We start from the raw sequence: 26,554 nt of genomic DNA, 5'->3' as shown, positions 1-26,554 counted from the left end.
TACTGCCGGGAGACTCTCCGGGGCAGTCCAAGCCGGAGCCACCCTTTGTTGCAGAGCCATGTGGAAAGGCAGAACCGGGTCAGTGGGTGGACCTTGATCGAGGATATCCGTAAGGTCATCCTGCACAAAATCAACTGGGGGCGCCGACCACCCCAAGTAGTCTGTGACCCTCGACATAAGGCGCCGGTACGATGACTCGGCATGGGTGCCAGGCTCAGGCCTACAGAACTCCACCTCCGGAGAGGTGTCCAGACCACTGGCGTCATGCAGTGTCTGTCTCAGGTCCTCAAACTGGCTATGACCAGAAAGAATGTCATCTGGTACCATGCGAGGAACCAACCCATCTTCAGAGCCCTCTTCCACCTCTGAAATATAATCCATTGGCTGGAAAGTGGGCATTGAATAATGGGAATGGACATGTTTAGCCTTGGCCAGAGCCTTCCTCGGAGGATCCACCGTGCCACGGGGAACGTCCGACACCACAGCCTTCAAAGGCGTCGAGAGCGTCGACGGAATCGGCGTCGAGCATGGCGCCGACAGCATCGACACAGTCCTCGAGGCCAGAGCCCCGAGCGTGTCCCTCGACAACCTAGGCGTCGATGACGTCGACGACTTCCTCGGAGGCGGGGCCTCGAGAGAGTCCGTCGATGACCTCAGCGCCACAGGCGTCGATGTCTTCTTCGAAGACTTCACAGGTGCACGCGGTCTCGAGGGCGTCGAGGACCGGGACCTGGAACGGGCGTGACTAGAACGACTCCCCTTGTCCGAGCGGGACTGCTCCCGCGAGTCGCGCCGACCACCCGAGCCCGAAGGCGTACGAGCGGTGTCTCTAGTGCGGACACGTCTGACCCCACTCGGAGGCGCGGATGGACCGGAGCCCTGCGACTCAAGAATCCCCAACATTTTCTTCCCGAAGGAAGCCCATTTCTCCGGAGAGGTAAGAAATCCGCCGACGAGCGGAGTCCTCGGACGAGGAAGGCGACCGATGGCGGCGCTTCCGGGAGTGCCTCGAAGAGGCACAGGAGTGGCGGGACCCACTCCGGGACCGAGACCCCCCTAGACTTACGACGACAATGCGGAGAGTCGCCCCTCGAATCGTCCGTCGAAAGCCCAGTGGACCTCACCTTTCCCGGGCTTGGACACCTTACCGACCGACAGCTTCTTCTTACGTTCCCGCAAGGCCTTGGATGTAAGCGACTGGCAGTCGACACAATCATCCGTGTCGTGGGCCTCCCCAAAGCACCAAAGGCAGGCGTTGTGCGAGTCCGTCACCGACATCTTGGACCGCATTCTCCACACTTCTTGAAGCCCGGGCATGGGGTGGAAGAAGAGGAAGACATCCCGAGAATAACTTCACAAAAACTAACTGGGTTCGAAGAACCGAAACAGAAACTCCAAAGAGTCTAGGCGTACCGAGATTCATGAAGCGAACACGTTCGCGGAAAAAACGAAACTGAGGCTACGGGCGTCGTGCGTCCTACTTATAACATCCAGTGACGTCGGCTGTCGGAGGAGGTCCTTGAGGACGGCGTATCGACGTCATCGACGAAGGACGCAGACGCCGAAAGTTTTCCGAAGCAGCACAGCTGTGGTGATTACCCGTCATAGATATGGAGTACGTCGGAGGACCCCAATCTCCTCGAATCAGGTTTTCTTCTCCTGCCAGATTAACTGCCCGTAGAGATATTCCTTCTCTTAGTGCCCAGGACCAGAGCTACATTGCCTCTCTTCACAGGGGTAGTGACCCCTACACTGCCTCTCTTGTTGAAGTAGTACATGGCCACCATATTGCCCATCATTATAAGGACATTTTCCCCCATACTGAGGGCAGAAAGGCCATCAGCACTAGTCTGATTGCCCTCAGATCCAAAAGGTTGATTTGGAGTCTGGACTCCAACGGAGACCAGTGACCGCTGATTGAAAGGTCTTTCATGTGGGCTCCCCAACCTGTAAGGGAGGCGTCAGTCACAATTGTCAGCTGCAGCCATGGTTGCCAAAAAGGTTCTCTTCGCATTATATTCTGACGGCAGGCACACCACAGGAAATCCTGGGCAACCTTGTTCGGGACTTGAAGCAGGTCCGTCATTCTGTCGGAGAATTGAGACCACCGGGATCGGAGAGCCCATTGAAGGGATCTCATTCTCAGACAGGCTTCTGGTGCCAGAAAAATGCAGGATACCATGAGGCGGAGCCACCATAGGAAGTCGAATGCCGGAAGATGTTGGACCATCTGCGAGAGAAGTTGAGCCCACAAATCAAGTGGCAAGACTTTTCCAGAGAATGAATCCAGGACGGCTCCAATAAATTGAAGCTGTGTGATGGTGTCAAGTGGGACTTCTTGACGTTTAGGGAGAAGCCCATCTTGTGGAGAAAGTGGCAAGTGCGACTGAAGTGATTCTGAGCCTGTTCCAGAGCGCAAGCTCTGATCAACTAGTCCTAAAATGTGAATCCCCTCCCTCAGACTTGCTGTCACCACTGCCATAATCTTGGTGAGTACCTCGGGGCAGAGGTGAGCACAGAATGGCAGAACTCGAAACTGATCCCGAGAACCACCAACTGCGAACCTCAGGCACTTTGTTTTTGATGAATGGGCACATGAAAGTAACGATGTGGAAGGTCCAATGATACCAACCAATCCTGGAATCGAAGGGCCTGAATGATCTGCAAAAGAGTTACCATCTTGAACTTGTTCTTCCTAAGGAACTTGTTCAAGCGTCTAAAGTCCAAGATGGGTCGCACTCCTCTGCCCTTCTTGGGGATTAGAAAATAGAGAGTACCAACCTTGATTCCTCTCCGCTGCAAGTACTAACTTGATCACACCTTTCTCCAGCAGGGTAAACATTTCCTGTAAGAGGAGCTGATCCAGATTCAATAACCATTGTACTCCCGGGGGACAATCTGGGGGCCTTGTCGGAAATGGGAGGCAGTAGACATAGGCTACCGTCTACTGCGCCCAAGCATCTGAGGTTATGCCCCGCCCACTCTCCAGATGCAAAGAAAGCCTGCCTCCCACCACAGTTTTGTGGGCAAAGGATTCAGAGAGGTTTTTAAGGTGCTTCTGAGGCTGAAGGCAAAGCAGCAGAGGCTGAGATGGAAGCTTTACATCCTCTGCCTCTGGAACCAGAAGGAGTTCTCCTTTGGCCTCTCTGAATATTGACCCCTTCCCCATGTGAAGGGCGAGTAGAAATGAAAGGGCCAACCTCTCTGCCCCTTAGAGGGCCCTTGGTTTTGGTTTGGCTAAAGAATAGCTGCTCCACGTGATTTCGCTACATCTTTAGAAGCTCGTAGCTTTTCTAAGCTTTCATCAGCTTTTGATCCAAATAGCCGACAACCGCCAAAAGGCATGTCCAAACAAACCTGAACGTCTGACGCAAAACCAGACTTTAAGCCATGCAAACCTGGCCATTATGCTGGGTGCCATTGCTCTGCTAACTGAATCTGCCAAGTCTAAACCGGACTGCAGTGACTGACACATGGCATCTTTGCCATCTTGCACCAGGTTCAAGAAGCTATCTCTCTTCACCCTCTGGGATGTGTTCCACCACTAACACAATAACATCCCATAATGTGTCGGTGTATTTTGCCACGGCACAAGTAGCATATATTGAATTGAGGGCCAGACTCTACCTGCACTGAAAAAGCTTTTCCCCAAGTTATCTATTCTCTTGTCATTTCTATGTGGTGGGACGGAAGGATATGCCGTAGCCTTGAATAGGAGGTTGCTGCCTGCACCACCAGGCTTTCTGGTGTAGGGTGCCCTGTTAGGAATTCTGGGTCAAGAGAGGCAGGCTTACACTTTTTAGTGAAATTTATATTTACCGTCAGCGTGGAGTCTGACTTAAGATGGTTCTCCAATACCCGTGTCTTCAGAGCGGTATGATAGGGCAATACAGCCTCTCTCGGAGGACCACTGTCAAGAATGTCAATGAGGTCGTCTTTCCACAATGGCTACAGGCTTTCCCCAACCTAGGTACTCCGTGACTTTGCTCATTACTGCACTATAAGAAGGGTCAGAATGACCATAGACCTCTGGGTTGGCAAAATCATTTTCCGGGGAAGTGTCTAGTGCGCGTGCCTCCTTCAAAGTCTCTACCAGATTCTGGATTGTGGATTCCTCACAGATTAGCTCTTCAAGTACATTTTGTGTACCATACTGGTATCCAAAAGGCACATCTTAGTGGTCCTCTTTAAAAATAGATCTCATGGTCCTGAGGAAAACAGATTTGGGAATGGGTTTAGAAGTCTTCGAAGCCTCGACCACAGGTTTGGGAATCTTCGAAGGTGCAGATGGCATTGGAGTCCATAATGACGTAGATGGTGTCAACGGTTTCACAGACTTCGATGAATGCTTCGACAGGGACTTTGAAGGCCCCACACATGAACCCTCTCAGAAGACGAAGGAGACTTTGACTTCTGCCTGTGCTTCGAAAAAGACTCCGACATATGTCGAGGAGGCTTACCGACCGGGCTCGATGGCGCGCAAGAGTACAACTCAACAGGCGTCCTTGCCGGTCTTGTCAGACACGGTGGACTTGAAAGACTTCTTTAGCTCTTTCGAAGGGGCACTCGGGCCGCCTTTTGAAAGAATTTCAACATTTTCAATCAAACCTTTCCCATTCAGCGGGGAAAGCCGTCTTACTCTGGAAAGAGACTGTTCTGTCACGTGAGGAGGAAGAAGACGACAGTGATCTGTGGCATCGCTTTTTTGATTTTATTTAATGGGAGGATGACAAGTGTCGAGAACTTGAGCGCTTTCAGTGTTTTATGCACTTTTACTCTGGGGAAACATCCCTGTAGTCATCCAAAGACCTCCTTTTAGAGGGGGTAACAGAAGGGGATTTTGAAGAGGGCCTATCTGCCACGAGCGTCCCCTTCTTTCTCAAGGCCTTCACCGTCATTGACAGGCGCCGCAGTCACCAACTCTGTCGTTCACCCCAGGAACCACAAACAGCTTTGGTGCGGGTCAGTTATGGACAATCTCGCTCCACAGTCGGAGCACCGCTTGAACCCGGTCTTCAGTGTCGACATTATTTGATAACTTAGATAGGATAAATGCAGTTAGAATCCTTGAGGCGAAGAAGGAACAAGTTACTTACCTGTAACTGTTGTTCTCCAGCATGGGTCTGGCATGGATTCACATGCTCATGAATATTCCCCGTCGTCAGGCTGGGAATCCTCGGTAAAGAAAAAACCAGTATCAGTTTCGTTTCTGATCTGTCTTTCGTAGTAATAACCAATCACTGGTCTCTGCGTCATACTGACCACAGCCAATGACTGCCCTCTACCTAAGCACCGCCTCTGGCAGCCATCTTCAGATTTGGAAGCACGTGAAGTGGCAGTATGACCAAGTGAAGAGCCGCAGAGGGGTAGGCGGGAGGGTTCGCATGTGAATCCATTCCAGACCCATGCTGGAGAACAACAGTTACAGGTAAGTAACTTGTTCCTTCTCCAGCATGGGGTCTGGCATGGATTCACATGCTCATGAATAAAGAATACATAGCAGTACACACATGCACAACCACGGGAGGTGGCAAAGGCTCAACATTAAGCATCACATAAACTCAACATTAAGCATCTTACCTCCTCACCAGGCTCACCTCAGGCGAACAGGTTGCGCAGCACTGCTTGGCCGACCCTGGACTCCTCCCTGGAATCCCGGTCGACGCAGTAGAATTTCGTGAAGGTGTGCGTCGACCTCCACGTAGCAGCCCTGCATATGTCCAGCAGGGGCACACCAGATAGGAACGCCGTGGTAGCTGCGATCGCTCTGGTGGAATGGGCTCTCGGACGGCCAGGCAGCGGTCGGTTTGCCAACCGATGACAGTACATGATACAGCCGGAGAGCCATCTGGAAATGGAAGCCTTCGAGAGAGCCTTCCCCTGATTGACAGGTCCAAAGTTCACAAAGAGTTGTGACGTCTTCCGAAAACACTTCGTGCGGTCTACGTAGAACTTCAGCGCTCTAGCCACATCCAGCGAGTGCAAAGTCCTCTCAGCCGGCGACGAAGGCGACGGGAAGAACACAGGCAACACCAAGGGTTCGTTGAGATGGAAGTCCGACGGCACCTTGGGCATGAAGGAGGGGTGCGTCCTGAGCACTACCCTCGTGTCGTGGAAAGTCAAGTACGGGGCCTTGCAGGAAAGGGCCTGGATCTCTCCCACTCGTCGTGCGGAGGTGATGGCCACAAGAAAAGCTGTTTTCCACGATAGAAACTTCAACGGGGCCGAGTGTAGAGGCTCGAACGGAGGTCCCATGAGCTTGGTCAGCACCACGTTGAGCTCCCACGCCGGGGCCGGAGCCTTCACCGGCGGGAACGATCTGAACAGTCCCTTCATGAACTCTTTCACCAGACGATGAGACCACAAGGACGTCCGCCCCGTGGTTCTGGTGTATCGGGAGATCGCAGCAAGATGAATCTTGATGGACGCGTGTGCCAGACCAGCTTTGGCCAGCGTCAGCAGGTACGGCAGTACTTGGGGAGCCGTAATCCGTAGAGGGTTAATCTTCTGTGCGTGGCACCAGACAGAGAACCTCTTCCATTTGTGTCCGTAGCATTTAAGAGTCGAGGACGCCCTGGCCTTTGCAAGAACCTCTCTGCAATCGGCCGGTATGTCGTATCCTCCAAACTCTAGCGCTGCAGGAGCCAGGCCTGCAAGTTCAGCGACTTCGGGTCGTGGTGGAGGATGGCGCCTCCTTCCCTGGAGAGTAGATCCGCGTCCGCCGGCAGCTTGATCGGCGGGGACGCTGACAAGTCCAGAAGGTCCGGGAACCATATCTGCCTCGGCCACGCAGGTGCGACGAGGATCATCCTGCACCGTGACCTCTTGAGCTGGTTGACGAGCCGGATTAGCAGAGGCAAGGGAGGGAACGCGTAGAGGAACAGGCCCTCCCAGGGGAACGAGAAAGCATCGCCCATGCTCCTCGTCTGGGGAAACCTGCTGGCGAACCTCCGGCACTTGGTGTTCGTCGCCGTCGCGAACAGGTCGATCTGGGGTGTGCCCCACCGTCGGAAGAGGCGATCCACCAGATCCTGCCGTAGCTCCCACTCGTGGCACGAGCGCAGCTCCCTGCTGAGTGAGTCGGCGATGGTGTTTTTTATCCCTGCCAGATGAAACGGCACCAGAAAAATCCCTTGGGCGACGGCCCAATGCCACAGGTCCTGCGCCTCCTTGGACAGCGCTGGGGACCTGGTTCCGCCCTGTTTCCTGATGTAAAACATGGTGGTGGTGTTGTCGGTGAAGATCCTCACCACCTTGCCCTTGAGGGACGGAAGGAAGGACCTGAGGGCCCAAAACACTGCACGGAGCTCCAGGACGTTGATATGCAGGGACTTCTCCGTCGGGAGCCAGAGTCCCCTTGCGTGCAGATTTTCGGTGTGCGCTCCCCACCCTTCCAGGGAGGCATCCGTGGTCACAGTCTCCTGGTGGGCTGGAAGTCCATGCCCGCCGTCAGATGCGCGCGGGTGCCCCACCACCGTATCGCTCGTCGGAAACTCTCGTCGAGCTTGATCCTTTCCTCGAAGCTGCCCGTCGTCTGGATCCAGCGCGCATCCAGGAATTCTTGCAACGGGCGCACCCGGAGCCTGCACATGGGAATGAGGTAGATGCAGGAAGACATCATCCCGAGGAGGGACTTGATGGACCTCACCTTGGCCGCGTCGGCCACCAACATCCGTTGCACCTTGCCCAAGATGGTCCTGGTCCTCTCCTCCGACGGGGAGGCCAGAAGGGACACTGTTTCCAGCCTCGCTCCCAGAAACAGTGCGACTTGCGCGGGCACCAGGTGGGATTTGGCGTAGTTCACGGAGAATCCCAGGTCCGTGAGGAGTTGGACGGTCCTTGCCGTGTGGACCACGGCGAGCTCCCTCGTCTTGGCGCGGATGAGCCAGTCGTCCAGGTAGGGGTAGACGTGAATCCCCTCGCGGCGCAGCTGCGCCGCCACCGGTGCGAGGCACTTGATGAATACCCTGGGTGCCGACCGTAGTCCGAAGGGAAGGGCTTTGAACTGGTAATGACGCCCTTGGACCACGAATCTGAGGAATTTTCGGTGCCCCTTTAGGATGGGAATGTGGAAGTAGGCATCCTCCAAATCCAACGACGATAGGAAGTCTCCTTCCTCCAGCTGACCCAGGACGTGCTGGAGGGTGACCATCCGGAACTTCTGCGCCTTGATGAACTTGTTCAGACGTCGCAGGTCTAGGATGGGGCGCCATCCTCCCGTCTTCTTCTTCACGAGGAAGTATCGCGAGTAGACTCCGGAGCCCCGAAGCCTCTTTGGGACGAGTTCGATGGCGCCCTTTCTGAGCATCGCCTTTACCTCCAGGAGAAGTTGAGGGACGTGAAGTTCTTTCTTGGCCACGGGGGGGACGCGCGGGCACCTTCTTTGAAACTCGAGCGCGTGGCCCCGGGCCAGGGCGTCCAGCACCCAACGGTCGGTGGAGATGGACTCCCACACGCTGACGAAGCCCGCCAGCCGGCCTCCCACCGGGGTGCTTCGGTGGGGGCCCGACCCCACGGCCGGTTCAATCCTGCTTGGACGCGGCCTTGCCGCCTTGACCTCCTTGGCGACGACGGCGGGGTCCGCTAGACTTGCCTCGTCCTCTGTAGGCCTCTTGCGACGACGAGCGGGCCGCTTGACGGTAGGAAGCGAAACCGCCGCCGGAACCTTTGGAGGCGCCCTTGCCTCCGCCGCTCCGAAAGGGCGTTCGTCGTTGCTGCAGGACTCCAAGGGCCCTGGCCGTCTCAGTATCCGCCTTGATGGCCTGAAGGGAATCGTCCACTGTCTTCCCAAACAGGTTGTTCCCGTCGAAGGGCATGTCCAGGACTCTGGTCTGGACGTCCTGCCGAAAGTCTGTAGCTTTGAGCCATCCACGACGTCGAAGGCAAACGCCGTTGCCCAGCTGGCGGAACCCAGTGTCGGCGATGTCCGTCGCCACGGTGATGGCGTGGTCTGACGCCACCTCACCTGCAGGATCTCAAGGGCCTCCGCCCTCTTGTCGTCCGGCAGAAAATCCAGCAGGGGAGCTATCTTGTACCAGAGCTCCCTGTCGTAGCGGGCCACGATAGCCAAGGCGTTGGCCGCTTTAATCGTCGTCGCTGCCGACGAGATGACTCTACGTCCCATAGCATCCAATTTCTTTCCCTCGCCGTCCGGCGGGGAAGTTGATGTGGAGGCCGCACCCCCCCCCCGCTTTCTTCCTGGCTGCCGCGGAGACGACGGAGTCCGGGGTAGGCTGCGCCCGGAGGCATAGGGGGGCCGTGTCCGGGACCCGGTACTTTTTCTCGTACCGGTCTCTTCTAGCTGGCGTCGTGGAAGGGTTCTTGAGGAGGGAAAGGCCCTCATCCCAAATGTCGTCCAACAGAGGCACTGCGAGGACCGTCTTCCTCTTGGCCTTGCGCCGCTGATAAAGGAAGCCTTCCTTTTTCTTCTCCTCAGGGCAGAGTTGGAAAAGCTCGGAAGCCCTGGAGATCATGGAGTGGAAAGATCCGATCTCGTCGGGCGGAGAAGCCCTGGTGGGAGGCGACGACGGAAAATCCTCGTCGTATGCCTCGTCGTCCGTACCCGTCGCTGCCGTGTCAGTCCCCGTATCATCCCCTCGGGTGGACGGGGAGGAGGGCTGGACGGGGCGCGACGGTTGAAAAGGAGGTGGTGGATGGATCCTTCTTCTCTTGGTGGGGGGAACACCAGAAGGACCCGGTTCTGGATCCCCCGACGGGAGAGGTTCCTCCGTCGGTAACGGTAGCCTCGTCCTTATCTCGGAGCATAAGGACTGTATGGCCAACAAAATGGCCGCCGAGTTGTCTTGCGGCGCTGGCAGAGGGGAATCCGACGGGCGAGCAGGGGCCCCGTCGGTATCCTCGACGATGTCGTCGTCGTCACCTGCGTCGGGGTCCATTCCGACGGGCTGGCCTTCTTCCACGCCTAGGCCGTGGCTTAAGACCTCGATCAGCTCCTCTTCTGAGGTTGAGGCCGAATCTACGACGACGCCCTGCCCCCCCCTCCTTCTTCCCCACGGAGGGTTTCACGGGGGTCCTATCGATGGGCACAAAGGAAGACTCCCTCCGCGGAGGCAGGGAGATTCTGGGCCCTGAGGTCGCCACCACTGGTGTAGCCACCACAGGCTGAGCCAGGGCCGCCGCGACCGTTTCGATAGAGGGCTTGGTCGGATGGATCAAGGCCTTCACCACCTTAGGTGCGCTCACCGCCTTATCCTTGAGGGAGGGGGCACTGCCACGCTCCTCCTCTGCCTTAGAGCTCGACCGGGGCCTCTCCAGGAGCTTCGCCGGGTGCTCGGCCTTCCTCTTACCCGACCCAGAGCGTTGGCTCGTGGTTGATGGTGCCGGGGAGGGTGCGCCCTGCCTGGCGCCCGTAGAGCCCGACCGTTCGGCGCTCCCGGTGCCAGCGGACTCGCGGTGCTTGGCCTTATGTTGGGCCCCCGTCGCCGGGGCGCCCTCAAAGGTCTTAGAAGACCGCTCGGATTTCTTCTTCTTCTCGCCAGACGGGCTCTTACCCTCCAGCCAGTTGGCGAGACGTTGATGGCGGTAATTCATGGTCCGTTCCGACATGTTGCCGCAAAACGCACAGTCCTTCTCCACGTGCGTCTTGTCCTCATGAAGGCAGTAAAGGCAGAAAGAGTGTTCGTCCTCCTTGAAGACGTTCTGCAGCTGGCATCCAGGGCAGACCCTGAACAGCTTTCCGGGCGTCGAGCTTCCCTTCTCCTGGGCCATCTCCGAGACCGGGCCTGAGAAGCTTCTGGAGTCCTCCGAAGTGTAGCTCGACGAAATCTTCACCCTTGAGGGGCACAGATGAATCCGACACGGGTCCCCGTTGATCGGATGTAGGATCGGTGGAGCTTGAGGCTCTTTTGACCGAAAGAATCGAAGTTTTTTGTGAAAAAGCGCGAAAAATAGCACTAACGCTCGAGAGCAATAGCACGAGGATCCCAACACATGAACGTGCGGTAAAAATCTGAAGATGGCTGCCAGAGGCGGTGCTTAGGTAGAGGGCAGTCATTGGCTGTGGTCAGTATGACGCAGAGACCAGTGATTGGTTATTACTACGAAAAAGACAGATCAGAAACGAAACTGATACTGGTTTTTTCTTTACCGAGGATTCCCAGCCTGACGACGGGGAATATTCATGAGCATATGAATCCATGCCAGACCCCATGCTGGAGAACTGTCCAAAGCTTGCTGGCATGCGGAAAAACAGAACAGAGGTGTGCTACTTATACCAGCATCAACGTCACGGCCGATTCTCCGAACTTTTTTTCCAAAGCAAGCTGCAAGCAGACTCGAGTATCAAAGATGAGGAATACGTGGGAGGACACAATCCATTCAAAATGTAGAATGCATGGCTCTAGTGAGGTAGCCCAGCGGAGAGCTGGACAGTTCACCAGGCGATCGATGGACACTTCCGAAGACTCCAGGCAGCTGCATCCTCAAAAACATGTTGAGATTGGTTGGTCCCACCAGTCCAGGGGTTGAAGCACTGCACAGGGCCTTTGCAGATCAGGTAGTCTAACAGGGCTTCACCAGGACAAAAGCAGGAAGGTATACTGAGCCTCTTCGGGAGTAGTCTTCGAATATTTAGTCGGCTGTTCTTCTACGAGGGATTCTTGGCTCCAACGCGGACTGAAGAAATGGCTACAGACGTCGTCCTTATCCAAAATCCAGCCTGAAAGCAAACCCAAACCCACAAATGGTAAGGATCTGCAGCATTCAAACAGCCAGTAGTTGTCCAATTAGGGACAACTATTGGTTTCCCTCATGCTCCACGCCTAGATTCACTGGCATCACAGATGAGGTGTGGGACCAGACAGTCCCACACTCTTCTTGGGCCACACACACCCACAAAGGTATAACTAGCATGCAAAAGCTGCAGCTTTCCCGGGCAAGTGCATGACCTTATATGGGATTTCCTGACCTGGCAAAGAAGGAATAAAACCAAAAGAACAAGTTGGTCAAAGAACAAGCGAAAATTCTTGCGGCATGGCAATTTTAGGGGACTACCCATGCTTACTAGCCATATGCGGAAATATGAATGTGCACACTAAAAATATTGCAAAAACTTTAAAAATGTATCTGCCGCCACCAGCTTGTCTTTAGGCATTATGAGACAGGCTTGGTATCAAGAGACAGAGACTTAAATTCAACAGTTCGAAAACATGTATTGAAGAATGTTACGGAGTTGGTATAATGCCTAAATGGGCCTAACTAAGGGTTTGTTCCCTCAACTGATGTTTCTAAAGGCCGTCGATGTCAGAGTCCAAAAACAAAATTCATCTGTGTCATAACCTATGCTTGCCCTCACTCTGATAAAATGTGAGCGGGGTCTTCTTAAAGGAAAAATTGTGGTTTAAAAGAAAATGTAAACCACAACTGGTTTCAGGCAATCTTACCCTCAGGTGCAGTTCTGCCTGTTTCACAAAAACTAGGGCTCTTGTAGTACATCAATCAAGTTCCAATTGTCTCTGGGCCTCTTGAGGTTGGGTTCCCCACGCGTTGATCCTTTCAGTTCCACACAAAAGGACACAGATCCATTAGGCCTCTCAGGGCTCCCTTCCCCATCTGGGCCTCTTATGCAGAGTTCAAAGTGTCTTTGCAGGCCTCTCAGGGTTCCTTTCCACAAGCTTAGGCCCCTCTGGTCTCATCAACATATACTTCTTTCAAGGGGCAGTGTCAGACTTTTCGAAAACACCAGGCGTTTTTCTCCTCCCCCGAGCAACCACTCTGAATTCTTTACAGTTCAAATCTCTCTTCTGGCACCTTTCTCCTCCAGTATCTTTTTTCCACTCTGCTCTTATTCCACCTCTCTTTTCTTTTACTTGTGCATCTTTGCCCCCTCTTTCAATCTTTCCACTTGGCTTGTGCACACTTGCACCTTCTTTTTCTTTCTTTCGGGTAGCTGGTACCCCTTTTCTGGCTTTTGGGTCTCTCGTGCCTGCTTTTGGGATCAGTCAGACCCCCTTTGTGGCTTTCGGGTCTCTCGTGCCCTCTTTCCTGCTTCTTTCTGTGCAACAATGGTTCTCAGGCTTTTCTCGTACTTTCTTTCCGCTATCTGACTAATAATGCTTCTTTAGCTTTCCTTGCTTTCTGTTTGCTTTCCGATTAACAATGTTCATATCTTTCATTCCTTTTTCCTCCCGCTCCAGCCACCTGCACACTACGGAGTTTCTCGCTTTCTTGCTGTCTGAAACTCACCCAGTAGCGCTGGTAAGCGGGTCCTCAGTATCTTGTAGACTGAGGTCAAGGTCTTACCACCTGCCCTTCAAACACCCCTGGGACCAGCTCACGTTCCCGGGGAACGAGCACTGGGCTGGATGCGGCCAACAGCCTGTAGCACGCCTCACTCCGGCTCCCTGGAGACACGGCTCTCTAGCCACGCTGCAACCACTCTGATACACCAGGTCAGAGTCTTTGCGATCAGCTCTTCTCCGGCTCTTCCAGGCTTCCAAGTTCCAACCAGCAACCCTAGCTCGCTCACTGCTTCTGGCAGAACCACACCCTTGATAGTGTAGTGGAGAGTCAACTGAGTCAGGTATGCACAGTTGTAGTAAAATGCCTGACCATGCCTGACTATTAATGGGACAGCCTAATGAGTGTTATGTAGTAGGCCTCTCTTTGCATCTCCATGCTGTGCCTATGGGTAATCCTCATTGCTCTCAGTTGCCTCTTCCTCGTCTCAGTACATGTTGGAAATTGGTAGGTGGGAGGGGGGATGGAATGGCACTGGAAATATCCCATAAAAGCTAAGGGGGAGGGTTTTAATTTTAAGGTTTACTGGGAAAAGGGGGAATACCATGCATCACCCTTGGGTGTTCTCCTCCCAATCCCTCATGACCCTCCACTCAGGTGATCCGCCCTCTCTTGTCCACTCCAAAGGTCATGATCCAAAAGTGATGGCCCTTGCCTGGCCACCTGCGTAGAGGATCCCAGGGGAGCAGATGGGAGAACACTTGTGTTTCTCACAGCACATATAAAAGTAATCCAAAATGTAAAAAGCTAAGGTGATACAAAAGTATCCCCATTGCACTGCACTGTAAGGTGGTGTGTGCAATGTTAAAAAGTACAAGAATTCAAAAGGGAAACCGTTTTCATTACTGATAGTCTGAAGGACTGATCAGTTCCCCCATAACATGGAGCAAAAGGCAAGGGACGTGAAGCTGAAGGAGGAAGGACAACATTGGAAGCAGGGAGAAGTTGGCGACTGAGGAGTGCAAGGGAGGCGGGGAAGGCATAGAGTAGAGAGGTCCAAAGCAGCCCAGTCAGCACTGACCAAGCCAAGCTGGCCAAAGACAAAAGGGGGTGCTGAGGGGCAGGTGGTAGGATCAGTGGGGCATAAGATAGGATGCATCTAGGCTATTAGCACTACTAGAGAGTCAATATTGCCCAAGCCCAGAGATTAGTAAGGCAAAAGCCTTAAGACCCGCTAGGTGAGAGAGAGGGAGCAGAGAACAAAAAGGTGTGGTAGATGGTGAAAGGAGGCAGCTAGCTGGGAGCCATGGTCTGGAATCTTGTGTGACTGGCAAGTCCACCAAGAAAACCAAGTAGCACTTTCTCAATGAAAACTCAAGCTACGAATGATCAGAGACAATCTGAGCCAGTAGGGAACACTGAGAACCATATATCTTTATCAACCTGAGCTAGTGACTAGTGAAAAACACTCCACTCTTGGCTGGGGTGGGGGGCAAAACAACGTTGACTGCACCCTGAAAATGTACCCGGGTCATGGGAGAAATTAACTGCCACCTGGAAGTCAAGCGACCACTGCTCAGGAGGGCCATCGCTCACCAGCAAACTCCACAGATGGGTCAGTGGATTTAGGTATCCCACAAGAACTTTGAGTGACTGTGTGAATCACTCATGGCCTATTACTAATTTTGCAGGTCTCACACTTGAACTATTTATGACAATGTGAAGCATTCAGGGCTCTACAACCGTAACTGGGAACCGTTGTAGATTAGGGAACATGGATTCATGACCACGGTCAAAACAAAGGACTATGGTTTGTATATTCCTCTTACTGAATTGTGTTTTTCATAGATGCTACCCTATTATACAGCAATATACATCACTGTCTTGGTTACACCTGTGCGTCAACCCTTGTGTTCTGAACTGAATTAAGCCTTTTAGTTACAGAATATATGGTTCACACGTTATCTGTTGTTCTTTCTGTTTGTGACAGGGATTTGCCTGCAGATATTTCTCCTTGGCACAACAACCCGCAACTGTTTGCAATGAACTCTTGAAGTCACCTCTCTGCAGACTTCATTTGTGAGCTTTTTCAGCAACAACTCTGGAATTGGATCTACTCTTGTGGGGTCCCTCCTTGCCATCAATGGACCAAAGGCTGCTTCCTCTGTAGCTCTGCGGAACTCAGTACACTTTCCCCATATAAGTGGGAGCTGCCTATTGACTTTGTCCTATTTGAATTTACAAGCAAACCCAATCTAAACTGCCATATTGCAAGATTCGACCTACATATAACAATCAGTTGAATATTTTATTAGATTAGTGTCCTGTGTGTCCCTTAAGGATACATTTAATGTTTTAATGTGCTCTTTCTAGTTTTGAGTACTTAACTGCTACGTAGATATATGTTTTCATGCACAGCTTTATATTTAACGGGTATATATTTCAATAGGGATACATACATTCTAGACACTCCTTTATTGATTGGATGTGTGTGTGTACATTGTACTTCACTGCCACCCTTCAGGGCTCCTGAGAGCAAAGCATTGGCGGCTCTCTCTGCTTCCACTGGGAGAGTCAGAACAACTTCGAGAATACCTAACTAGCACTACAAAGGGGCCTTCCTAAATCCTCACTATTGGATGTTTGTAAAAATATCCCTAACAGTCCCCAGGATGTTTCCTCACAATGGGGAATACCCGAGATGGAGGGTCCATTAGAAAGGGCATTTTCAAGCAATACTCATAGGATCTTGGATGCCCTTGCTATGAATATTCGTGTTGCTCCTCACTTAATATGGTTTTTGCAAGGAGCTCAAAACTATACTGTTTTCAGAACCACTTTGTGAGAGGATAGTCTTTTGTCTTTCTCAGTCTGCTAGATTATCTCATGCAGCTCTGTAAATGTATTGTTCACTACGTTCGGATGAACATTTTAATGGGAGACCAATTTAAAATGTGGATCTTTATTACTTCTTTGATTATGGTTTAATTTTTTTAAATTTATATATTATGCATTTTGTTGAGAAAATGTTTACAGAAATCTATTTTCAAAGCACATGACTAAAAAGGCTAATAAGATCAGTGGTCAACTCGGTTGTAAAAGCCAGTGCCTGAGGGCATACCAGGCAGACTGCGTTTTAAAATTATGTAAAAAAAATCCCCAGGAAGGTACCACTGCCTAGCATACTGTTGCTTAAAGACACAAATCATAAAAAGGATTAGCATAACTTTCTGAAGGCAAACACAAACATTTTCCGTAACTGACAAATACATGGTGTTAATTGCAAATGGATCCATAACATTCCTCATTTCACTTTTTAATGGGGGCAACCCCTGTATGCTCCCCGACCTTCCTCTCACCCCTTTCACCTACCCCTCCTTATTTTACCCTATACCCGCCAGCCATATACCACATTTCACAGTGAAATGTCCCACAGTAAAATGCAGTTAAACAGTTGCAGGGAAATGAGGGGGATGTATAAAATAGGGAGAATGCAGCAAAGGGCAAGCAGTATATGTTTGTATGTGGAGAATGTACAACTTTTACATTATTCAGAATCATTAATATGAAGAAAACACCACTTATAACATACCTCGGCTTTCTGCTCCATGATGGAGAAGATCCTCTCAATTCCGATGCTGACTCCGACGCATGGCACCTTTCTGCCCTTTGGGTCGAACATTCCCACCAGCCCGTCATAACGGCCTCCACCAGCAACACTGCCCACACTGAGGGCTTCTTCATTGTGGTCGTTTTGCTGCTGAACCTGTGATTCCTTCTGGTCCTGGGTTAGGATGGCCTCGTAGATGACTCCGGTGTAATAATCCAAACCTCGAGCCAGGCTCAAGTCAAAGGAGATCTGTAGGACCAAACATGAGAGCAGACATGAACTACATCAGCAGGACAACACATCTCTGTCTTCTGGCAATCATGCTTACGCACCTGACTTGTCACACCAAAAAGTGTAAGGTACTCAAATAGCGTTTTCATATCTCCAAGACCTTCCAGGGATAGCTTGTTTTGGGAGAGGTTGGGGTCCTGCAACAGCTGCTCAATCATCTCTAGTCCACCTGTGGGTATCATAATAACAGTTGAATTATTCACTCAGGACACAGTTTCAGCATACAAGCTTGCAGACAGGGATATTCAATGGTTTGATGCAAAAATAAGTCATTCGCCTCCAGGTTGCAGGTCTGCATCCAAACCAACTGGATGGCAATCATAATTCATTATCACCTAGAGATCTTTGGTATGCTAGGTGACCATATGGGAAATACAAGAAGGGAGGTGCCGAAGTACCAAAACATTTACTAGCCTACTTCACTACCATACTAGAGATTTGGACTGTCATACTCCGTGTGAAATATGTAATCTGCCTAGATCATTTGTAAAAAGGCCAGAGTTGCGTAAATGTGTGAGTTATGTGAAGAATGATTTTAGCTAAAGTAAATGTGTGATGATCCTATGCATTGTAAAGCCACATCATAAAGCTGATGTCATGTCCCTAAGAATCCACCAGCTGACAGCAAGGCGGTAACAATCACCCCTGAACAATCCAGTTGTTTAGAGGCGTGCCCAGCTAAGCCTGCCCCACCATATGATCCTATGATGTCACCAAGCCTTATAAATAAGGGCGGCTGACATAACTCTGCAGACACACCCTCCTGAGTCTCCAGCGCCGGCGTATCCAGATATTCTACATTCATCTTGCCAGATTCCAGATTCCACTGCAAGGCCAAAGCATAGCTGACCCCATCTCAGCAAGGCCTTGATCCAGAAATCCCACTAAAACCCCAGTTACCAAAGAGAAAGGCTGTGGTACCCTTTTGGGGAACATCCTGTGACCAGACCGGCTTTTTGCCCACTAACTGCATGCCCGCTGTACCCCTGCCATCCAGCTGTTCTGCTAGGAGAGTCCGCAGCTATCTTGTGACCCGAGCCTTGGAGTCCAGAACCCGGCTGACTGTTCCCAATCCCAAATTCAAGAGCGGATTGTGAGTATTCCCCATCCCATAGCAACATAGCCTACCCCATCTTGACCCTTTGTCTTTGTTCCACTCTCTAAGCAACCCTATCCATGCCTTGGTAAATTGTCCAACTGTTAGAATTCTCTGTGCATCTTGTCTGTGATTTCCTAGCCTTAGCGCCATTCTTTCATTCACCCCATCTTGTAACTCCTTAGTAATATTTGGAATAATTTAAGTAATTTCCACATAAAGAGAAACGCGGCATAGAGCGGGTTAATCCTGTCGCTTAACCTGTTTCATGGGCAGCGATATCCTCTTGATAATCTAGTATAAATAAACTTTATCTTTTTCTTTCCAGCCCGATTTTCTCTCTTTAACGGCTTTATTTTTCCAAAACCAAACATCCTTTTATCTTGCCAATATCATCCAATTATTCAGCTATAGCCATTCTTTTACTTCTATATTGTCCCTGTGATGTGCATCTATTCCCCAGCCCAAAGACCGCATTCCGATTTCGAGTATTTGACCCATTTATCTTAAATACAACTTGTGACATTTAAAACTGCAATTGAGAAACATGCAACTTTCCAACGTGTGATTCGGCTGCATCGTGTTCCTACTTTCAGCCTGCTTTTGAACTGTATGCCTTTTGTTGATCCCTTACCTTGTGGTTGCTTGCTAGGGTTTATACATTCCTGCTATTGTGAGAAATCACATTTGCCTCATTGATTTAACCGTAGATTGATTCTTTGTCAAATTCCGAGTGTCATTTCATGCCATTGCAAAGGGCTTTAAAATCCACTTATTTTGTGAGGGAAGGTCAGATTTTGATTCAGTTTGCCATCTCATATCCGCGACTCCCTGCTGCTTCTTTCTATCCACTCCAAATTTGATTCATTGGGGTTTGGGAGAGCATTGCAGGGGGAAATCTTAACTCAGGTGCTATCTACCCGTATTTAAAAACGACTTCAGTGGTTTTCATTGTAATCACCACCTCAATGGTGATTGCTGCCCAATATTAAAATGTGTGTGATTTCTTTGAATTTTAAAATAAATAAATATTGCATTCCCACCAACCGGCTTGGTTCATGGTCCATTGTGACCTGGGGTATTTGAAAAAGGGGGTGTGAGACGTGGTGTGTGCCATCTCAAATTGAATTACCAGAAAATAAAGAGAAAGCATTCCAAGGCTAAGGGCAAGGGTCCTGCTACGGTGTGTTTTGCACGATTTAAATCCTTAACAAGAACGAGCGAGATAGAAGGGGGGGGGGCAGAGCGAAAGAGAGAGGGGGGGGCAGAGAGAGGAGGGTGCAGAGCGAGAGAGAGAGAGGGGGGCAGAGCGAGAGAGGCCAGAACGAGAGAGAGGGGCGAGAGAGAGAGAGAGAAAGGGGGACCAGAACGAGAGAGAGGGACCAGAACGAGAGAGAGGGAGAGAGAGGGGCGAGAGGGGCCAGAATGAGAGAGAGGGAGAGAGGGAGAGAAAAAGAGAGAGAAAGAGAGAGAGAAAGATCAAGAGGGAGAAAGAAAGAAAGAAAGAAAGAAAGAAAGAAAGAAAGAAAGAAAGAAAGAAAGAAAGAAAGAAAGAAAGAAAGAAAGAAAGAAAGAAAGAAAGAAAGAAAGAAAGAAAGAAAGAAAGAAAGAAAGAGAGAGAGAGAGAGGGGGGCCAGAACGAGAGAGAGGGGCCAGAACGAGAGAGAGGGGCGAGAGAAAAATAACTGACAAGCTGGCTCTTCCAACACCACCTTGAAGGAAACATTGTTTCAAGGTATCTTGTGCAAACCAGCATCTATATATTGTACTGTGATGATTATTACTAATGATGACTTGTTAAATTGTCACTACCAATGTTTTGCTCCATTACCTGTGCAGTGCTCCCGAGCTAAGGTTGCACTATAGAAATACATAATAAAATGACGTGGCTGCTCAACAGAATTTGCAGGAGTTTTCAGAGCCTTACTGCTTCTCCAGGTAGTTGGATGAGGAGAAAATTGGACCAGAGCGCAAGCAGCAGTCAAAATCCTAATCTCAGCTGGACTCTTAACCACAGTCACACATGTTATTACTCCAGAAACTGGAGTCTCTGTAAACCTTTGAAACGCAGTCGGACAGCGGATTGCCTCTGCCACATTAACAAGTACCTCCCTGGCTCTCGCATGTGACTTATCGTGGGATTCTGTCACTTCTCCCCAGGGAGGACCCTTTCCTTATGGGGCTAGAGAGGTAAGCCTGCTATGTGATACCCTCCCTTGGGGTAGAGGCAAGCGGAACCTTACCGGGAGAGACTTCTCCCATGGAGACAAGGACACCCGTTTCAACAAACTCCCAGCCCATATATCTTAACCAAAGTTAGTCAAACCTGCTGGAAGAAAATAGGACTAATCACTTTATATTTGCTACTGTGACACTTCACCTGAGAAGAAGTACCTATCTGGTACTGTGACGAAGAAAACCAATGGAACAATAATGAACACCAGTCCAACAAAAAAGACGGACTGTAACATTATGCAGGTGAAACCCCATTGCAGCGTTGTAAGTATTGGAGGCAGACGTGTCAGTGAGAGAAACTTGGGAAGTTCAAGGCTGCTATGGCAGCGGACTGAGAGGAGAGGTGAGGAAAAAAGGTGTGATTTCCTACACAGGGTGGAAACCTGGACACCGTGGTGTGCGAGTCGCACCAGGAAATGGCTAAACTCTGAAGAGCCAAGCGAACGTGTGGATGTCTCTGGGAAGAGACAAAGACCCAACGACCGAGGAAAGTGTACTGGGAAACACTTCCCAGACAGCAAAGCCACACACAAAGCGACACGGTGGAGGGTGTCCAAGAAAGAGGCAGATGAAGTTAGCATCCACGCCCACTGAGAAGACTCCCAAAAGGTGAACTACCAACCCAGTGACGCAGTCCTAACACCACAAAGGTAACGGGAAGAGCGGGAGACCCAGGGATTGTAGCAAGTATAACGAATGCTGTACTCTGATTCGTCTCAGTATGACGCATAGTAACCAGAAGGGTGAGAGTAATTACTGGGTCCATCATACTGGTCCCAGCGAGATGCCAAGTAACCGGAAGAGGGGAATCAGCACTGGGTCAATCATACTCATCCCAGTGAGACAAAGTAACCAGAAGAGTAAGAGTCATTACTGGGTTCATCATACTCATCTCAGTGAGAAGCAGAATAATAATGAGAGAGAATCACTGGGTTTTTCATCCTCCTCACAGTGAAAAGCCAAGTGATAAGAGGATTCAGAACTCTGAGAAGAATAAGATTGCTTATAGTACTCAATATACAGGTTGGTTGTCAGATAAAGACTCACAATTTTGTGATAAAGGCAGAGTGAAAAGAAATACCTTTAAAGAGTATTTTGAAAGGACAAGGGAAGAGAGGCCAAGAGAATTGGAAGAATCCCGTAAGTGTTACGCTCACCTGGCCTCTGCGGGACATTGGGGCACGGTTGCAGCCCTCCCTGGAAGTGAATTCCCCTTCTCAGGCTTCTTCCCCTGCTCGTGTGCTGTGGACTGCACTGGCTGTTGACACTGCTCCTGTTGATTGATGATGGCCAGCTCACCATCCTGCTTCTCACTGCAGGGGCGCTTTTGATGGACCGAGTTCCTTTACTTGCCCATGTGCGTTGCAGCCCAGACCAGCTGTGGCTGAACCGCTCCTGAAGGCAGGTGTCTTATGGCTCTTAAAATATTGTAATGTTGATTCTTGATTATTGTCCGTATCCTTTTAATGATGTCTTTCCTTTGCTTTCTCCCAATAGATGATATGCGGCACAGCGGTAGTTGCAGTGCATGAAGCGAGGCCAAATGGGAAGAGAATGGAGTCCACGATGCTCCGACAGCAGGTGAGTGTTGGTTTAAGGTTAAGCACAAGGATTTGTCTAAGCGCGACCTTAAACGTAATGTCTTAGCGAATTCTAACCTTGTCTTTTTCTCGTGCAGGCACTGTCTGTCACAACGTCGGGTTGGAGCACTGCTTTCCGGAGGTCTGAAGATGGAAGATGAATGCCATTGTCCACGATGATGCGTGCTGAAGGAAACAGATTCCAAGGTAAGTGCTGCGGCTGGTAGCTGAAAACAGGTAAGATGCGCTCAGGCTGGTAGCTGGAAACAGGTAAGATGCGTTTAGGCGGCGGTGAGCGTTACGCTGCAATAGCAGAATAACGCGAAGCATGTGCATGAGGGCTGAGCAGGCTTATATAGCCTATCTCTGGCCACGCCCATTAGCCTTGACTCATCGGCCCCACCCTGCCACTCCTAAAGGATGCTTACACGTGCAGTCTGACTCCCCCCAGCAGCCACGCCCAACCGAATGCACGTGGGCCCCTGCAGGGAAAACAAAGTACTTGCACCAAATAAAAATGTGCTAGTTCACATTTATTTATGAGCCTGGCACCAAAGGTGCCAGGACTGAGTCCAGCTGGGCCCTCCATGTTGCATTAAAGGTTGTGTTACCCCTTGCTCTCGTGCCCTGATGGTGCAGGGTCTGGGGTTCCGGGCCCATGGCCATGACAGCACTCCCCCTCAAGGCCCCTCTCACAGGTGTTCTTTCTCCTGGTCCTGGCTTGGTGCGATTGTTGCGATGGAATTGTATGATCAGTCGTGGAGCGTGGACAAATTCACCGAGTTCCCATGTCCGGTCTTAAGGTCCATAACTCTTCCAGTCTATAAGGTAGTACAATTTAGATTGCACTATTTTGGAATCCAGAATAGTTTTGACCTCGTATTCCGGTTCTCCTTCTATGATGTCGGGCTCTGGTGGTGCTTCAATTCCAGTACCTGGTTTCATTGGTTTCAGGAGTGAAACATGGAATACTGGATGGATTTGCATATTAGATGGTAATTCCAATTTCATGGCAGATGGGTTTATCACGGCTTTGATGGAATAGGGCCCCAGATACCTGCGACGGAAGGCTTCTGGGTCCTTTCAAGGGTATTATTTTGGATGCTAACCAAACCTCGTCTCCGACTTGATAATGTGGGGCCTCCCTTTGGTGTCGGTCTGCAAACTTTGTTTTTCTTTAGCTCTGGTCAGATGTTCAGCTGCCTCTTTAAGAATCCGAGTGATGATCTTATGTAAGGTTGTTACTGCTGGCATTTCCAATTCACCAAGGGGATCAAAAGTGGACGTTCGAGGATGTCGACGATGCGCCGTGTAGAATGGGGTCTGTCTGGTGCTAGTGTGGATGGAATTGTTGTAGGCGAATTCGGTCAACCAAAGTAGGTCTTTCCAGGATTCCTCAGTTAGTTGCAACATACACCTCAGATATTGCTCCAAGGTCTGGTTGGTCCGTTCGGTTTGTCCATCGGTTTCAGGATGGTAACTAGTGGATAACCGGAGATCAATTTTGGCAATTTTGCAGCACTTCCTCCAGAGTGTTGAGACGAACTGAGTTCCACGATCTGATATTAGTACTGATGGGAATCCGTGTAATTTGACAATCTGTTCCAAAAACACGGTGGTGAGGGCGGAAGCAGTGGGGAGTCCTTTTAATGGGATAAAATGGGCCATTTTTGAGAACAAATCTACAAATGGTGTTATATCCATTGCAGGGAGGAAGATCTGTGATAAAGTCCATTGACAATGTATGCCACGGTGCTGGTGGTACCGTCAATATGGACGCAGTAACCCAGCTGGATTCAGCTTCTGAGATTTGTGTTGAGCGCAGACATCACAGGTTGCAATAAATTGGGCAATGTCTTTTGTCCAAGTTGGCCACTAATAGCCTTTTTGAATTTTAGCTGGAGTCTTGGCAATCCCTGGATGTCCTACTAGTGAATCGTGATAGTTAGCTATTATTTGGTATTGTAGCTTCTTGTCCTGAATGTAAAACCTCCCTTGAAAATACGGCAGATCATTTTCAATGGTGTATTGGTCCCCTCTTGATAGCCACTCCTATCGTGTTGCTTGGTTCATCTGAGATTGGAGATCGGTTTTCAAGTCATCCAAACAGGTGGTTGCAGCAATTTTGTTCTGGATTTGTTTTTCAGGAATGATGGCCACAGGCTCAGAAGTGGTAAAAGCTTCTTGGTCCTCACTCAAGCGTGACAGAGCGTCTGCTTTCCCATTGCGTACTCCGGGTCTATAGGCAATGATAAAATCGTATTCCGCAAAGAAGAGAGCCCAACAAAGTTGGCGAGAGGACTGGGCCTTGGCGGTCTTCAAGTATTGCAGATTGCGGTGATCCGTGATGACAGTGACTGTATGTCTCGCTCCCAGAAGATAGTGTCTCCATGTTTCGAAGGCTCCTTTAATCGCTAGTAGTTTTGTCCGTGATTGCATAGATCAACTTCGGTGCAGAAAACCTACTGGACCAGAACGCTATGGGATGTAATTGTACAGTGTCGGGGTCTCTTTGTGATAATACCGCCCCCCCATGGCTACGTTGGAGGAATCTGTCCCGACCACGTATGGCAGATCTGGTCGAAGGTGTCGGAGAACTGGTGCTGTGGTGAAAGCAAGTTTCAGCTCCTGGAAGGCTTTCTCTGCTTCTGGAGACCAAAGGAATTTCTTGTTTTTTTTATCAGCAGGAAGGCAATTGGATGAACTATCTGCAAAAAACCTAGGAATAAACCGACCATAAAAGTTGTCGAATCCGAGCACACTTTGTACTCCTTTTGTGGATGTCGGCGATGGCCATTGAAGGATAGCATCCACCTTGTGTGTGTCCATGTGTACGCCTCGTGTTGTGAGCATAAAACCCAAGAATTCAACTTCTGTTACATGGAAGAAACACTTTTCTAACTTCGCAAACAGCCGATGCTGTCGAAGATTTTCCAATACTGCTCTTACGTGGCCGACGTTGTCCTCCTTGGAAGCTGAAGAAATGAGAATGTCATCTATGTAGACAAGTGCACAAACGTCCAATAATTCTCGAAGCACATCGTTCATAAAAAATTGGAATGCCGCTGGGGCATTACATAACCCAAAAGGCATAACCTGGTATTCGAAAAGACCATACTTGGTACAGAATGCCGTCTTCCACTCATCCCCTTGTTTAACTGTTACAAGGTGACAGGCTCCTCGTAGATCCAGTTTTGTGTAAATTTGGGCATTCTTTACCTGACCCAGAAGCTCCAAAATAAGTGGCAGTGGGTATCTGTTTTTTACCGTGATCTGGTTAAGCGCTCTATAGTGAAAACAAGTTCTTAAATCATCCTCTTTTTTAGGTACAAAAAAAGAGAGCCAAAGAGGCAGTGGACTTAGACAGCCGGAAAAAGCCGTTAGCTAGATACTGATCCAGGTACGTTTTTAGATGCTGGTCTTCCTGCTCCGTTAGGGCATAAATTTGACTGCATGGAATTTGGGCTCCGAACACCAGATCAATTTGGCAATCGTAAGGCCTGTGTGGAGGCCGAGCGTTCGCTTGCTCCATCTGAAAAACATCCTGGTAATCCAGATATTCAGGTGGTAAGGAACCAGCGAGTCCCAGAACCGTTTTTGTCTTTGGGTTCAGGTTTCTCACACCTTGGTTGTAGCAAGCGTTAGCACACTCTTTAGGAAAGGTAAAAACTTGTTTTCTCCAGTCGATCCTAGGGTTGTGGGTTTCCAGCCAAGGCATTCCTAATATCTGGAACTGAGGAGCACCGATGAGATCGAAGGAGAAGTCTTCTTGATGACCATCCTGGCACATAAGCATGACTTTCGGTATGCTGCGTCACTGGCCCGGATGATAACTGAGAACCATCCACTGCGGTGACGTTTTCCGATTTCAGCTTCTGTTGGAGAGTAAGGCCCATTCGTGCAGCCAGATCTTGATCAATGTAATTTCCCACAGCTCTGCTATCAATATATACCTCCAAGGCATGTATCTTTGACAGTTGTTTGTGGTTGACCAAAAGTACCAGGATGACTAGATGTGAGGTCTGTACGGATTCCTTCTTTTCACTCGACAAGTGGACCCCTACACTTGTCAGGCGTTGGAGTTTCCCGAATCTTGTTCTGTTTCCTTGCCACCATTGTCCGTTGCTCCAACTAATTTCCTAGGTGGTTTCACCGGGCATTCTCGGAGGAAATGTCCTGCTCTCTCGCAGTATAAGCAGAGCTGCTGTTGGCTCCTTTTCTCCCTTTCAGCCTTGGTGATAGGACTTCGTAATCCACCAATCTGCATTGGTTCAGTTTGTTCGTGGGTTTTGGTTCGATTGTCCCGGGGTCGCATATAGACCGACCTCCCTTCAGCTCTTGTGCGATTCATTTTTCGATTCTGCAATCTGTGATCGAGCTGCAGTCAAGTTGATGTATTCTGCACATGCCTCGGGGGAGGGGGAGGGTTTGACCACTTGGGCTAAAACATCCTTAAGTTCCCCATGTAACCCTCGATAAAAGAGCGTAGTTCTTTTTTCTTCTGCCCAGTTTGTCTGTGCTACAAGAGGATTGAAAGTGGCGATG

General features: G+C 50.1%; 1 protein-coding gene across 1 annotated transcript in view; it reads right to left on the bottom strand.

Moving 5' to 3' along the window:
- Positions 1-26,554, bottom strand: part of HARS1 (histidyl-tRNA synthetase 1) — a 654,862-nt gene that overhangs the window by 152,428 nt on the left and 475,880 nt on the right. Inside the window, exons 9-10 of the mRNA XM_069654217.1 lie at positions 17,140-17,267; positions 16,790-17,056 (exon numbers count right to left, since the gene is read on the bottom strand). Coding sequence (XP_069510318.1) covers positions 16,790-17,056; positions 17,140-17,267 — 395 coding nt within the window. The remainder of the gene's footprint in view (positions 1-16,789; positions 17,057-17,139; positions 17,268-26,554) is intronic.

The sequence above is a fragment of the Ambystoma mexicanum genome, chromosome 3q, assembly GCF_040938575.1.
Source record: "Ambystoma mexicanum isolate Mex_15411 chromosome 3q, UKY_AmexF1_1, whole genome shotgun sequence".
Taxonomy (NCBI): Eukaryota; Metazoa; Chordata; class Amphibia; order Caudata; family Ambystomatidae; genus Ambystoma; species Ambystoma mexicanum.
The sequence above is the reverse complement of the archived record's forward strand: the minus strand, read 5'-3'. Positions and strand labels throughout refer to the sequence as shown.